The sequence below is a fragment of the Eubalaena glacialis genome, chromosome 17, assembly GCF_028564815.1.
Source record: "Eubalaena glacialis isolate mEubGla1 chromosome 17, mEubGla1.1.hap2.+ XY, whole genome shotgun sequence".
Lineage (NCBI taxonomy): Eukaryota > Metazoa > Chordata > Mammalia > Artiodactyla > Balaenidae > Eubalaena > Eubalaena glacialis.
Window position 1 is genome coordinate 73,305,220 of NC_083732.1, and position 14,906 is coordinate 73,320,125.

Sequence of the window (14,906 nt, forward strand, 5' to 3'; positions counted from 1 at the left end):
CAGCATCGTTTTGGGAGGCAGTTATTATATGGATAATGGTAAAGTTCTTTCCCGAAGATGCCAAGCTAGAGAGTGTGGGTCTGGATTTATCAGTTGCCATTGTTCTCACACTGTGTGGATAAAGAAGCTTATTTGTAGAGTAGAGCCTAACAGAGATGAGGTAGAGAAGGAGGGAGGGAGAGAGGGAAAGGGAGAGAGAAAAGATAGAGAGGCAGAGACAGAGATAGAGACAGAGACAGAGAGACAGTGTTCTGTCAACAGTATGCTTGGTCCCAGGCCTCCAGGCTCTGGAACTTTTAGTTCTGTGAGCTCTCCCTGCACCCTTCCAGGGTTAAGCTTTTTGGAGTTGGGTTCTGTCTCTTGCAACAAGAGCATCTTGACTAGGACAGATGACGTCTCAGTTTCTCGTGGGCCTCAGGGGATGGTGGAGGGGTGAGGGATGCACCGGAGAGTGAGGCAGGCATGGTCAAAGAGCTTATGAGGCAGCTGCCCCTGGGACGTCCAGGTGTCGGTCTCAGGGTCGTAGCAGTCGAAGGAGGCCGAGTCCTCGATGCTACAGTCCGTGGTCAGATGCCGCCCACCTGTCACGTAGAGCTTGTTCCCCATCACCGTGGCCCCGTGGTGCATCCTCCGGTCTTTCATGTCTGCGCATTTGACAAATTTGTTGGACTGAGGGTCATAAGAAAGGATCCTCCTTGTGTAACCTGAAAACCAAATGGCATATACAAGGTCAGCGATGCTTATTTGGGACTGGAGGTCAGCGGTCCGGGGACCTGTCTGATCTCTGTCATCGCCTAACCCTGAGGCTGGCCTCTGAGCTAAAGTGTGGAATGTTTCCGTAACCTGCCCAAGGTCTTGTGCGTGGCAGAGCTGGGATTTGGACCCAGATCCGTCTGACTTCAGTCTCTGCATCTTAACTCGAAGTGAGGGCAACACTTATGTCGTTCGTTCTTAGATTGAGAGCAGAGATTCCAGTGGCCTTCTCAGCCTCGTTAGCTTTTTCATCTTTCTCATATGCTCATCCAAGAGCTTTAACAATTCCAGGACGGAGCCTTTGGGAACTCGGAAGTGGGTCCCCACGACAGCCCTATCTGGTGGGTACTCTTCTGATCCCCATTTTACAGATCAGCACACAGAGGCACAAAGAGATGAACAACTTGCCTAAGAGTGTACAGCCAGTTGGTGACAGAGTCAGGATTTGAACCCAGGTCTATCTGACCCCCAAACCAGCCCTCTTAACCATAGTATTATACTACAATTACAGAGAAATGATCCCTTAGCAGCTAATCTTATTTACAACAGTAAATGTTTTTTTGAGTATTTGCCCCGGGTCAGGGATAGTGCTAAGTGGTTTAGATAGATGAGCACATTTTATGATCACAACTCTGTGAAATGGGTTCATTATTTCATTCCTTGTTTGACAGGGAGAAACTTCTGGATGAGAAAAGAGCTTTGTCAAGTCGTCCACACTCCCCTAGTTGGATGGGTGTACTTTTATTTTATTTTTTTAAATTTATTTTTTATTTTATATTGGGGAATTGTTGATTTACAATGTTGTGTTAGTTTCAGGTGTAGAGCAAAGTGGTTCAGTTATGTGCTTTTAAAAAGACTGTCTTGGGACATCCCTGGTGGTGCAGTGGTTAAGAATCCACCTGCCAATGCAGGGGACATGGGTTCGATCCCTGGTCCAAGAAGATCCCACATGCCACGGAGCAGCTAAGCCCGTGCGCCACAACTATTGAGCCTGCGCTCCAGAGCCCGCGAGCCACAACTACTGAAGCCCGTGTGCCTAGAGCCCGTGCTCCGCAACAAGAGAAGCCACCGCAATGAGAAGCCCGTGCACCGCAACGAAGAGCAGCCCCCGCTCGCCACAACTAGAGAAAACCCACACGCAGCAACGAAGACCCAATGCAGCCAAAAATAAATAAATAAATAAATAAATAAATTTATAAAAAAAGACTGTCTCGTAGAAAAACATCAGTGACCGTTTTCCCATGGGAGTTGCCAAGTTCGTGTCCAGCCTCTCGATCTTCTGTTAAAACTCACCTCCCACGATGACAATCCGCTCCCCAAGTACCACGGCAGGGGCACATACATTCTTGATCATTCTCGTCTCCATTTTGAACCACGTGTTTCTGGAAATGTGATAAACCTGACAGAGAAATATAATCATGGCACTGCATTTTAAAGTGATAACGTTTTTAAAAGATAGAAATAGTAATTAAGAGGGTGAAAGAGCGGTGATTTCTCTTTTCACTTTTTTTCCCAGTTCTTAAAATGTAGTTATCTTACTATCAGTAAACAAAATGTAATTAAATAACAGAAAGAAGAATGTTCCCAGAAATTGGTCTTTATGTGGCCCTGTGAGCTCAGTGGCTGTGTGTCTATGGAATGGACCGAGAGTTAAGTGTTTGTAGTATGTGTTTGCTTACCTTGCTTGGGACATTTCTTTCCTTTCAATGAGAAATGGAGCAACTTGGACATGCGTAAAACCAGTGATTTTTCAATCATTTTTATTTCTGGCTTATGTTTAAATTTCTAAATGTTCCAGTGTATCCGAGAGGCTCTTAGGGCCAAGAATAAATTTGGGGTTAAAGGAGGAAGGCTTTTGAACAGCAGGTCATGCCTTAAAGTCATTAGAATCCTAGAAAAAAGTAAGCATGAGAAAAGGAAGAAAGAGCAAAGAGGTGGAGGCAGGATTCCTTGGCCTTGGTCTGAAATAGAGTAGCAAATCATGATTCCCAGAACACGTGCTCCTGTTAGATCCCTCAGTTTAAAGTTTAAATGTCAAATGCCAATTAGTTCATTACTGGCAGAATTTAGCACAAGAGATATAGGATGGACTTCATATAAGAAACGAAGGAACAAAATATTCCAATATTCTTGACTGGAAATTCTTTCTGTACAAAATATTTTTGCCACCATATTAAAGGCCTTATATTTTATCATTTTACCAAATTTGATCTTCACAACCATCCTATGATGTAGATACCGTTACTTCCCTCTGTTTTCCAGATTAGACCATTGAGGCTGAGAGAGGTGAAATGACATGCTCAAGGTCACACAGCTAGAGTAGTAGAAGAGCTGGTCTGATTGAACCCAGAATCCATGCCTTTATCCACCACACTCATGGCTCTGCTTGGGGCCATGGAGATGTGGCTTTTCTTTCTTTTTTTTTTAATAGATTAAAAAAAAGCATTTACTATTTTAATTTGCTTTTATTTCAGTATTAGTAGTGTTTAAAGATATTTGGTGATGGTTTGTATTTTTGGCTGTGCCCCGCAGCATGTGGGATCTTAATTCCCTGACCAAGGATCAAAACCGTGTCCCCTGCAGTGGAAGCGCGGAGTCTTAACCACTGGACCGCCAGGAAAGTCCCTTTTATAGATTTTTAAAATCGAAGTATAGTTGATTTACAATGTTGTGTTAGTTTCAGGTGAACAGCACAGTGATACAGTTATATATATATATATATAACTGAATTCAGATTCTTTTCCCTTATAGATTATTACAAAATATTGAGTATAGTTCCCTGTGCTATACAGTAGGTCCTGGTTAGTTACCTATTCTATATATGTGTGTATATGTTAATCCCAATCTCCTAATTTATCCCCCTGCCACCCCAGCTTTCCCCTTTGATAACTATAAGTTTGTTTTCTATATCTGTGGGTCTGTTTTTGTTTTGTAAGTCAGTTCATTTGTATCTTTTTTTTTGGTTTTTTTTTTAGATTCCACAGATAAGCAATGTCATATGATATTTGTCTTTCTCTGTCTGGCTTACCTCACTTAGTATGATAATCTCTATGTCCATCCATGTTGTGTGAATGACATTAGTTTATTCTTTTTTATGGCTGAATAATATTCCATTGTATATATATACCACATCTTCTTTATTCATTCATCTATTGATGGACATTTAGGTTGCTTCCATGTCTTGGCTAGTGTTAAGTAGTGCTGCAATAAGCACTGGGGTCATGTATCTTTCTGAATTATGGTTTTCTCCAGATATATGCCCAGGAGTGGGATTGCTGGATCATTTGGTAACTCTATTTTAAGTTTTTTAAGGAACCTCCATACTGTTCTCCATAGTGGCTGTACCAGTTTACATTCCCACCAACAGTGTAGGACGGTTCCTTTTTCTTCGGTGTGGCTTTCTTGATGGAGGCTTTCAAGACTGAAGCCCTCTTGAAGTCTCTGTCAGTCCTTAAAGTTGGTGAAGCATAGAGGAGGCCACAGCTAGAGACAGGGGCAACCACAATGGCTGTCAAGCCTCATGGTTTCATCTGCAAATATGTAGGGAACACTCTTTGGAAACATGAGATCCTTGGAGGAAAAGCAAACACTGTTTGCATTTTACTTGAGTAATTGGCTCCTGGCTTTCTGTTCTCTATGAGCTTTGGGGATGGTTTCAAAAATAGATTAAACATTTGTTCACAATCCTCACCATACTGCCAGAGAGGATGAGGCAAGGACAACAAAGGATGGTCTTTGACCCATGGAGGAAGTGATACTTTGTTATGGTAAAGGATTTGCTTAACGCCATCCAGCAATAGGGGTAGAAAGAAGGCCAGGTAGAAAGGTACAGTACACACACAATTTGCACAGTAACGCCATGGCAGTCTAGTCCTTAAAAAGAATGCTTGCATGCAGATAAACCATCCGATGAAGAAATCTTTGAACCTATACTTGAAAATCCGACCTACCCCATCAAGTAACCCCAAGCATTCATCTTAAACGATATCTGAATGAGTACAATTTCCATTAGAGTTCTGATTTATTCCATTACAAAGCTAATGCTAAGTAGATAAGAAGAGCTTCCAAATTAATACTTTCCCCATTTTCCCCTTCTCATTACTGCAGTGTAAAAGGATCACTCACATGTTAGTGTTTTGGTTTTTGGTTTTTGGCTATTTAAGCTTCTTGTTTAATTGTCCTAAGCATTTCTTGATGAGGTAGCTTAAAAGCTTTTTTGAGCTTTGTATTTATTCTTAGGAATTGGTAACAATTTTGTAATGTGAAATCATCAACATAGTTGTTGACTTTATTTTGAAAAATAGTTTTAAAAAAATGTAGGAGGGGCTCTAGCTTTACACAGAAGCTCTTTATACCTGTGTTGTGTGGCCAGAGCTTGGAGGGGAACAGAACATGTCTCCCTTGGCTCAAGTAAATGAGTGGGATTTGGAACAGACTTAGAATCTGTCTAGATGGTCAGGGAAGAGTCGACAATATGGGCTGGAGAAGTGAAGGAAAGAGAAAAACAAGAAAAGGATTGCATTGAAATTATCACTTTTCTCTGTTTCCACTGGCACCAACTTAGTCTGAGCCGCCATCATCCCTTGCCTGGACTTCTAGAAGAATCTCCCAACTCTCCTTCCTTTGTCCACTCAGGCCTCTTCCAGTGCCTTCTCCACAAAGCGTCCAGAAGGAAATTCTAAAAATGCAAATTTGACTACTTCACCTACCCTGCTACTCTTAGGCTTGAACCCCAATTCCTTGACAAGGCCTGGAAAGCCCTGCCAGATCAGCCTCATCTCCACACTCATCCCCCCAGGAATGTTCTGGAATTTCTGTAGGAGGGTCTCGGGGCAGCAGTCTGGTGGAGGGGGTTGCTTGCGTGGCTTGGGAAGGGGGCTGAGAGAGATTATGGGGGGACTGACCATCCCCAGCTCCGCCTTGGTGCACAGACTTGCTGCGACCTGGTCATGCTTTCGGCTCCTCCAGGTGAAGGGCCGCGCCCCTTTCTGCTTCAGGGTCTTCGTGCCAGCTGTTCCCTTACCCGGGAACGCCACCCCTCCCTCAGCAGATGAGCGTGACTCCTGCTCCAGACGCAGGCCCACCTGCTCAGGGAAGCTGCCCGCCCACCTCTGTCCGCCCTGTGCGTCCTCCTCCTCTTTCACTCTTCATCCTCACCTGCCTTCTCTCTTCCTCTGCCTCTCTGCTCAAGTCAGCTTAAACCAACCTCACAGAGTTCCCTCCAAAGTTCCCTGAACGCTCACACCCTCCCCGATTCCCTCGAGACTGGTTTAGGGCACCCCTTATGCTCTTAGAGCACCCCTCTATTCAGCATCTGAATTGCAGTTGTCTCGTAAGCTCCTGGAGGGTAAGTGGGATTTACTGCCCATGTCCATGTCCCCAGGGCCTTCTCTGTGGTTAGCACCCAATATAACTCCTCTAAATGAACAGAGCAGATCTCAGGGGCCTCCTTGATTATCTTTATATATCACGTAGAGGCTTGAAGTTTTTCATATCTAGGTGAACTGCAGAGATTAGAACTTGTGTCAAGGTGGAAAACACCCAACATTCTGACATTTTGATCTTTATTAATCACACTTCTCAGAGAGCTTGTTAGTGAAATTAGCATCCACCTATCATTTAAGGCAGGGGTTTCACAACCTGACTGTGCCTTAGAATCCCCTGTAAACGTTTGTAAACAGTAAATGTCAAGACCCCATACATAGAGATTTTGATTCAGCAGATCTGAGGTCAGGTTCCAGGGGATTTGGTAACAGACTATGGACCAGTGCTTGGGAGTCTTCTTTTAAAGCCTTACTGATTTTGGTTAGAAGCATCTGCAATACTCCTATAGGACTTCACTATCTGGCATTCGATGTGTTCTAGGTAGAACCTTTAAATGTATTTGATGTACCTCTGTATGTATTAATCTTACACAAAAAGAATTCATAAATGGATAAAATCTGGCTGAAATTAAACTAACTTCCTTCCTTCCTTCCTTCTCTCCCTCTCTCCTTTTTCCTTCCCCTGCAACTGACAAGCATCTATGTATGTATTATATGTATGTGTGTGTATGTGTATGCGTGTATGTATATATATGTATGTGCTTGTGTATGCAGTGTACATGTACGTATGTGTATATGTATGTGTATATGTGTGTATGTGTATATGCATGTATTTGTGTATGTATATATGTGTGTGTGTGCGTGTGTGTGTATGTGTAGCCATGGTGGGAGGGACCATTTACCTGGATAAGGCGCACAGGGTTCTGCATGATGTCCTCTCCCCCAAAAAGGTAGAGTCTTTGGTCTTTCACAGCGACTGCAGGGTGGAGGACCCCCAGTGGCATGCTGGCCATCCTCTCCCAGACGTTGCAGATGCTGTCATATCTCTCCATGGAGCCCATGACCTCGTGTCCTTCTCCAATCCCCCCGATGGAGAAGATGAAGTTCTTGTGGGTGGTGCTTCTGTGGGAGTAGCGGGCTGCCAGCATGGGCTGCCCCAGCCTCCACTGATTGAACTTCAGGGAGAAGATGTAGACCTTGGGACTGGGCACACTGTTCCCCGCGCCCACCGCCATGCCTCCCAGCAGGTAGATGCTGCGGTGCAAGGTGACGGCCGAGGCCTTATACAGCCGGGCCGGGAGTTTGGCAAGGCTCTGCCATTGGCCGGTCTGTCCGTCGTACAGCAGGACGTCCCTGGTGGTCTGCTGGTTGTCCTTCCTTCCACCCAAGAGGATGAGGAAGTCTTGGTAAGAGTTTCTTGGGGGAACATGCCACAGAGGCTGGAGGTCCGGGGCACTGGTCATGCTGTACAAAGAAAACATCTGCCTCTTGGCTGTCTCCAAGATGGTCTGGCAGGGGGGCGAGGACTGAAGGAGGGCGTCGTTGGCGATGAAGTGGTAGAAGAAGGCTGGGTGGACGTACTGCAGCCTGACCTGCTTGAACAGTTCCTGCATGTATTGCTTCCGGGTCTGGAGGTCATGCTTGATCCAAACCATGAGGGCCTCGAACACCTTCTCCTCCTCCGCACAGAGCCCGTCATCTCCCAGGTAGTCTCTCAGTTCCAAGGCATGGAGCTCCTTCAGATCAGCTGATGCAGCCACCTCTGGGAAGTACGTCAGGGCCACCTCCCTGGCTTTCTTCCTGAGGGCCTCACAGCTGAAGATTTCAGAGAGTCTGATCACGCTCAGGCAGTTGCTGGGGGCCAGCTGGCTCTGCAGGAAGGAGGAGCAGGCCTCAAGCAGCCTGGGGTACTGCAGCATGGAGGCGGCCTCCATCAAGGGCAGGACGGTTTCCGCTGTGATGTGTGCCTCGCCCGTGTACACATACAGGATGATCCGCTCCAGAGTTGCAGAGTCGAGGCCTTTCAGCTGGACTTTGGGCTCGCTGCTCTCCCGGAAGTTGCTGCAGAACATGGCCCTGAAGTAGGGGCTGCTGGAGGCCAGCACGTTGCGGTGGCAGGGGACCTCCCAGGCCCCAGCGCAGATGCTCACATCAGTCAGGATCCTGCTTTGCCTCAAGCCATTGAGCTGCCTCAACAAGTCAGAGGAGAAGTCATGGTCTTTGAAGAGCAGCCCATCTGGCGATTCCTCGTCCATCCTACAAAGATGGGGAGAAGTCCCAAGAGGGAGCACGTGCTGGAGGGTTTAGCTGCGGTGGCTCCAAGACTTAGAGCACCTATGTGCATTCACCAAGACGCCTGTGGGTATTGCCAAGAATATGGCTCAGGGAAGATCAGAAAGGGAGACCACCTGTGGCGTGGGCCTCACAGGTGACACCTCTCTTTTTGGTTATGATTACTCTCAAAGGTAACAGGCAAATAGCATCTGCGGACAATCTGAGAAAAACAAAACAAAACAAGAGAAAAACCAAAAAAAAGAGAAGGTGGTTGGATAAGTTGGGCAAGTTGAAGGTGGCAAATGGTCACATGATCTGAAATGTTAACCTGAAGCAAGATGACAGTCTGTGCATTTGACCAGCAGAAGTCTGTGAACCTTTCTCCAGATTCTCAGCATGTCTGTTATTTAGTAAACTCATCTAAACATCTTTCTGGGTGTTAGTCATTCCCCACGTCATTCTGGGGGTGTGGCCTCTGTAACAATACAGAAATGAGGGATGAAAGTGGACCTTTGAGATTTTTTTTTTTCTTTTTTAAAGCATGACTTCACAGAGTCTTGTGGGTTTTGTTTTTAAAATGAGATAAATAGAAAGCAGAGACCAAACAATACCCTGGACAGGTTTATTGGATGACATCTGGCTGTCCGTCTACCTGCAGAAGAATTAAACATTCGAGCTATTTACCTTGTTTTGCTGCAGTGACATCCACCGATACCTGCTCCGGCTGGTCCCTCCGGAGAGTTTCCACCTCTTGCTCCAAATGAAACCATAAACCCAGGCCTTTCCTTCAGTTGGCAAATAATTTGTCCTGGGAGAATTCTGGATTTGTTTATGCTGAAGGCACTTTCACAGTTTTCTAGACCTTTGTGAAAGAACTGCTGGGCAGGGAGACAGTGTATACATTCCAGGGCTAAGAATAGCTGCATATGTACTTTCCACTGTTATGACATGTGACTTTCCAGTTGCCTTTTGCAGCAACCCGAGGGCCTGCAGTGCCGGCGCATGCCCACATGCCTTGTTTCTTTGGCAAGTGTTTACATCGGCAGAAATAGATCTGGAGGAACGGCTTCTCTTAGAGAAGACTTTGCTGCCCACTTGGACACATCCCGAGTCCCTTGTCCTAAAAGTGCCTGGGAATTCTAGATGTCTGTAAACAGGTTGCCGTGACCTGGGGAAAGTCACTGAAGATAGTCCTGGGCAAGTTGAAGGTGGCAGATGGTCACAGGGAAGCCAGAACATGGGCCCAAGGGTGTTGTTTAGTGGGTCTCTATTTCCTACTGTCTGCTGGCAGGATCGTTGCAGAGGGCTGAGAGTTCCTCCTCCAGGCTCCAAGGTGATGGTGTCTGTGATGAAAGTTGTTTTAAATATTTGTGGAGCATCCCAGAGTTTCTAGACTTGGGAAAGACCAAACCTTTATTGATCCTCCTTATCACAGGGGCTGCTGTTTTAAAGTGGCAAGGGCGGTAGTCTTGTGGGTCATACCTGCTTCTCACAAGACCCCTGCTCACTATTCTTCAGTTAGTTTTTTATAGTTCAGATTTGCTTTTCTGTTTTATTTTTCCATTTTCTCCCTTCAGGGAGGCTTGTGCTAGAGGAAGGAGGCAAAATATGTTGCTCCAGGAGAGGGGGGTGGGTGGGAGAGAGAGAGAGAGAATGAAAGGAAGAAGAAGGAGAAGGAGGAGGAGGAGGGGGAGTGAAGGAGGAGGAGGGGGAGAAGAGGGGGAGGAAGAGGAGGGAGAGGAGGGGGAGGAGGAGGGGAGAGGGAGGAGGAGGAGGAAGAGGAGGAAGAGGAGGAGGAGGGGGGAGGAGGAAGAGGGAGAGGAGGGGGGAGGAAGAGGAGGGGAGAGGGGGAGGAGGAGGGGAGAGGGAGGAGGAGGAGGAAGGGGGGAGAGGAGGAGGAGGAGGAGGTGGGGAAGAAGGAGAGGAGAACAATGAAGGTGATGGAGTAGGATGCAGCCTTCAAATGTAAGAGTTAGAACCATGATGGAGGGTTATAGAACAACCAGGATGAGTTAAAGGGACCCCAGGTCTGTCCTGCCCCTGCCTCTGGGGAGGTCCCGATTGAGGGTACCAGCAGTGAATGGCAGGGAAGCCCAGCTTTCTCTCCTGCTCAAGTCTTGCTTGGACTATTGCAACAGCCTCCTGCACTGATTTTCCCCTTGCTCCTGTCTCTCCCTCCAGTACATCCACGCCATCACCGCCAGAGTCACCCTGAAGAAGACAAATCAGAATCTGCCAGTCTCCACGCTCCTCCCGACCACTGCATCATGCCCTTCAGTGGCTCCCCCGTCTGTAGGATCAAGTCCATACTCTTTAGCAGGAACCATATTGGTCTCCTGCCACTTCCCTGTCCCACTTATATTTTTCACTCTAGCTCCTTCAGACAACTTGCAGATCCTTGTATGTGTCTGGTCCCTGTTGGGAAGGCTGGGCTGGGCTGGCCTTTAGGGCACCACAGAGCATGGTGGGAGGGGGAGTGTCTCTCATAGTGGCAGATCACAGAGTAGATCACGCCCAGAAGAAAATCAAGGTCAGGAAAACATAGCCATCCCATGTCACTGGGGCCAGGTGCCTGGAGGCCAGAATTAGGAGCAAAAGATCTGAGCCAAGTGGGTCAGAGACCCTTGGAGGTACAAGCAAGGAGCTGGAGAGAGCAGCTGTTTGTACAGCTCTTAGAGCTGGTGGCTGTTCTTGTGCTCCTGAGCCGCGCTGGGGACGTACGAGCAATGCCAAATTCCTGAAAGGGCCTGAGGTCCCTCTGTTGGCGTTTCTGGGCCTTTGTATGTGCTCTTCCCTTCGCTGTCCTTTCCATTTTCACGTCTGAACTACTAGTCATCCTTAAAAACGTTGTTTGTATATCAGCATCTCTGAAAGTCTTCCTCGACCCTCTCAGTACTCAGTACTCCTCTGTACTGTTTCCACACCCTCTGCACACTTCCAATCGTACATGCCTCATACCCTCATTGCAATTATGTTTGCCTGTTTGTGTCCCTCTTGTTAGAATGGAAGTGTCTGGACAGCAAAAACTTTGTCTTAATTGTCTCTCTATCCCCAGCACCTAGCACAGTGCCTGACACGTAGAGGGTGAATTATATATAGTTCCTGAATTGAGCATAACAGAATGGAGACTAGGGAAAGAGAGGGAGCTCTGCTGGGTGGCCTTCATGCCCCACCTGCTGTATAAGTTTAGCAGGGCTGCCGTGTACAGCTTGGTGCATGTCCATTAGACTGCAATGCAAACTGTGCTCTGGAGCAGCCCTGGATGTCCCTCATTTTGATCAAATCCAATAACATAATGAAGTGAAAAGTAAAATAGTTGCTTTATACCACAGAGCAAGAGTTAAGTTCAAGGTTGGGAACTGAACTGAGGTCTTCTCAACTCCAAAGCTAGTGCTTTAGCCCTTGGCCTCGGAGTCAGCACAAGGAAAAAATAACTTCCTTATTGTTCTGAAATGACTATATTATTTCTCTTCCAGCCGGTGGGCAAGCCAAGAGTTTGTTGTGAGGGCAACTAACATGGCGCCACCCATTGGCAGGAATCTTGAAGTTTCCCCTACGTTTTCTAACTAATTAGATCTTCTGGAATCCAGCCCTGTCAAGTCTTCAGACGAGCCCTGGTGTGCAGCCTCAATGTCTGACCAACTTTAATAAATCCTTTGGATTCTAAAGTTTAAAAAAAACAGGCCCCATTCCATTGGCCTGGCCTACTAGGAGAATTCTGGCTCTACATTAAACATCAGGGAAAGACACAAATAATCTTGGCGTTTACCTCCTAGCAAACACACACATATAACACTAAGCCCAATCCAAAAAACGTATCTATCTATCACCCACAGCATGTAACCCCAGCCGGCTACTTTCAATTCATGAATCTATTTGTCTCCCAAAGTTTTATGTTCTTTGTCTTAACTTTATGTCCTGACCTTCTCTGGGAGATGTCTTAGTTTAGGGTCTGAACATATGGGAACTTAAGACAAATGAGGACATTTAGCTCCTTGCCTCTCCTTGTGATGAAAGTTGGTGTCATAAGGAGTCAAGAGTCAGGCTTTGAGGGCATGAAGACTCGGGAGAATCTTGACACTTCCTCTCAGCATCTATGTGGTCTTGGTCAGGTAGCTTATTTTTTTTATTGAAGTATAATTGGTTTACAATGTCATATTAGTTTACCGCATAGTGATTCAGTATTTTTACAGATTATACTCCGTTTAAAGTTATTACAAGATAATGGCTATAATTCCTTGTTCCATACAATATATCCTTGTTGCTTATCTATTTTATAATATTAGTTTGTATCTCTTAATCCCATACCCCAAATCTATCCCTCTCCCCTTCCCCTTTGGTAACCACTTTTGCAGCCTCAGTTTCTCCATCTAGTAAATGGGGATAACCTTGTCATAGAGAAATAATGTATGAGAAACATCTAGTAAAGTGCTGGCACAGTGTAGGTTCACAGTAAATTGTGGTTAGTATTATACCATTACTCTGAAAATAACCTCATGAGATTCCAATAGGTCCTGGTGCCCAGTTGTCAGCATCTAATTTAGTCTCCTACTCACTCTACCTGTTTCCTTTGCCCTGAGCAATTGCTATGTTCCTCATTACCTATTCAGCTTTCAGGAGTCCTGGATTCCAGTCCAGACTCTGTCATGGACAGGCTGTGTGTCTTTAGACCAGTCACCTAACCTTTCTGTACTTTCTCACCTGGCCACGAAGGTATGGGCAGGTGACTTCTGAGCCGTGCCTCTCTCAGCTCACCCTGTGGTTTGTGCCCTGAAAAGGCCAGAGAAGGGAATGCTAGGGGCTGAGCCTCAGCAAAGGGGCCTCATCAGAGCTTCTGCACATCTCTGGCCCGAAGCCAGAGGCTCTGGTCTGAACACCAGTCAAGCTGCCAGCTGGTACTCTTTATTATTTTGTCCTTTTAAGTAAATTCAGAAAGCCTTCAGTTTCCCCATAGAGTTTTGCATTGATATTACAGGCTGCTTGGACTCGGGAGGCCTCGATTTCTTTCCTGTCTGGGTGAGCTAGGCCTGGATTCCCATGGAAGGGCAGTGCTGCTGGCTCAGGTCAGCCTCACGTCTGACAACTACAGACAAGGAAGCCACAAAATGTGCTATATCACACATGTCCAGTCCTCCTAAGACCCTTCGAGGCAAGGTGTTACTTTCACACTAACCAGTGAACCATGGCTGGGACAGTTCCCAGGACCTGTGTTTCAAAAAGGGGCATATGTACACTTAAAGGCTTTGTGACAGCTCCTTGAGACCTGGAAGACTGTCCTCTGATGGCATCAGAGTATCTCCACTTCCCACAGTCTGCAGGTGCAGGAGAAAGCTGAGGAGCAGACAAATACGGTTTCAGTGATCTGGATCATCAAAAGCTGTAGGAAGGAACTTGCCCCTTGCTATGTGATTTTAAAACTTTTATGTGTCTGTGAGTGCCTGTCTATCGGCGTCTGTACCTATCTGTCTGAGTATGTTTTTTTAACCAGCTTGTGGAAAGCTGAATAAGGACTTTGTGCTCCAGACAATGGCCAAAAGGCGTCCTGCTCCTTGATTCTGGGGTTGCCATGACGACTGTCCTCTGAGAGCTAAAAGCCTAGCTAATTTTACTAGGCCAGTAGTGCAAATGACTGCATTCCCAACTCTTCCTCCATCCTGTCCCACTGCCAGAAAATATCTTCATATTTTCTTTCCCCCAGGGAGGGCAAGGGGGAAAAAAGGCCGACAGAGATGATGTCAGGACTGCTAGGGGATGGTTGGTACATAACCCGGCTGTCTGGTCCCACTTCTCCCCACAAACTAAAGTCTGACTTCATACATCATTTATGCCACAAATCAGCTTTCTGGGCTCTAAATCAAATCAGGAATAAAGAAATAATATGATCAAGGATACATTCTTATTCTCCTGTTTTAGCACTGTGAGTCACAAAGAATAATACAGTGCCTTGGCGTCTCTGCTCCCCCGGGCAGGCACTCCCTGATGGGGAGATAGGAATTTAGACAGGAACATGACTCTCTCTAGGCCACTGAGGCATAGTTTGGCAATCTGCTGCTGTGGTATAGAAAGTGGATGACCTACAGAGGAAGGTCTGTTGGGAGGATGAACTTTAATCCTTTAGAAGTAGGATTAATTAGAATCCCTAGGGGAAATGTGAATTGAGCAAGACCAATTGAATTGGTCTGATTAACTAAGGGTCCATCCATCTGTCTGTCCAACCATCCATCATCCATTTATCCATTCATCCATTCATCATCCATCCATCTATCCATTCATCCATTGAGTAAGACAAGGTCCCTGCTCTTGCGGTGCTCACAATCTGGTAGACAGACAAGTTAATAATTTAAGTGTTCTGAAGGGAAGCCTTCCTCAACCTTTCTCCTTCCCACCTCACTCCCCTCCCACCATGAATTCTGGGTCATCCCCAAAGGGGAATTTTATACACACATCTTTGAAAAGCTCTCACATCAGGCTGAATTTTAATAACGTGTTTTCACCTCTCTTCTGTACTGTAGCTCCTTGAGGGCAGGGATAAGTCTTATTCCCCTGCCCTTATCA

General features: G+C 46.2%; 1 protein-coding gene across 1 annotated transcript; it reads right to left on the minus strand.

Moving 5' to 3' along the window:
• Nucleotides 1–348: 348 nt before the first annotated feature.
• Nucleotides 349–8,332, minus strand: KLHL38 (kelch like family member 38). Its single transcript, XM_061172011.1, has 3 exons — nucleotides 6,980–8,332; nucleotides 2,047–2,152; nucleotides 349–704 (listed from the first exon to the last, which is right to left on the minus strand). The coding sequence occupies exons 1-3, from the start codon at nucleotides 8,330–8,332 to the stop codon at nucleotides 415–417; spliced, it is 1,749 nt and encodes a 582-aa protein (XP_061027994.1). The 3' UTR covers nucleotides 349–414.
• Nucleotides 8,333–14,906: the final 6,574 nt, after the last annotated feature.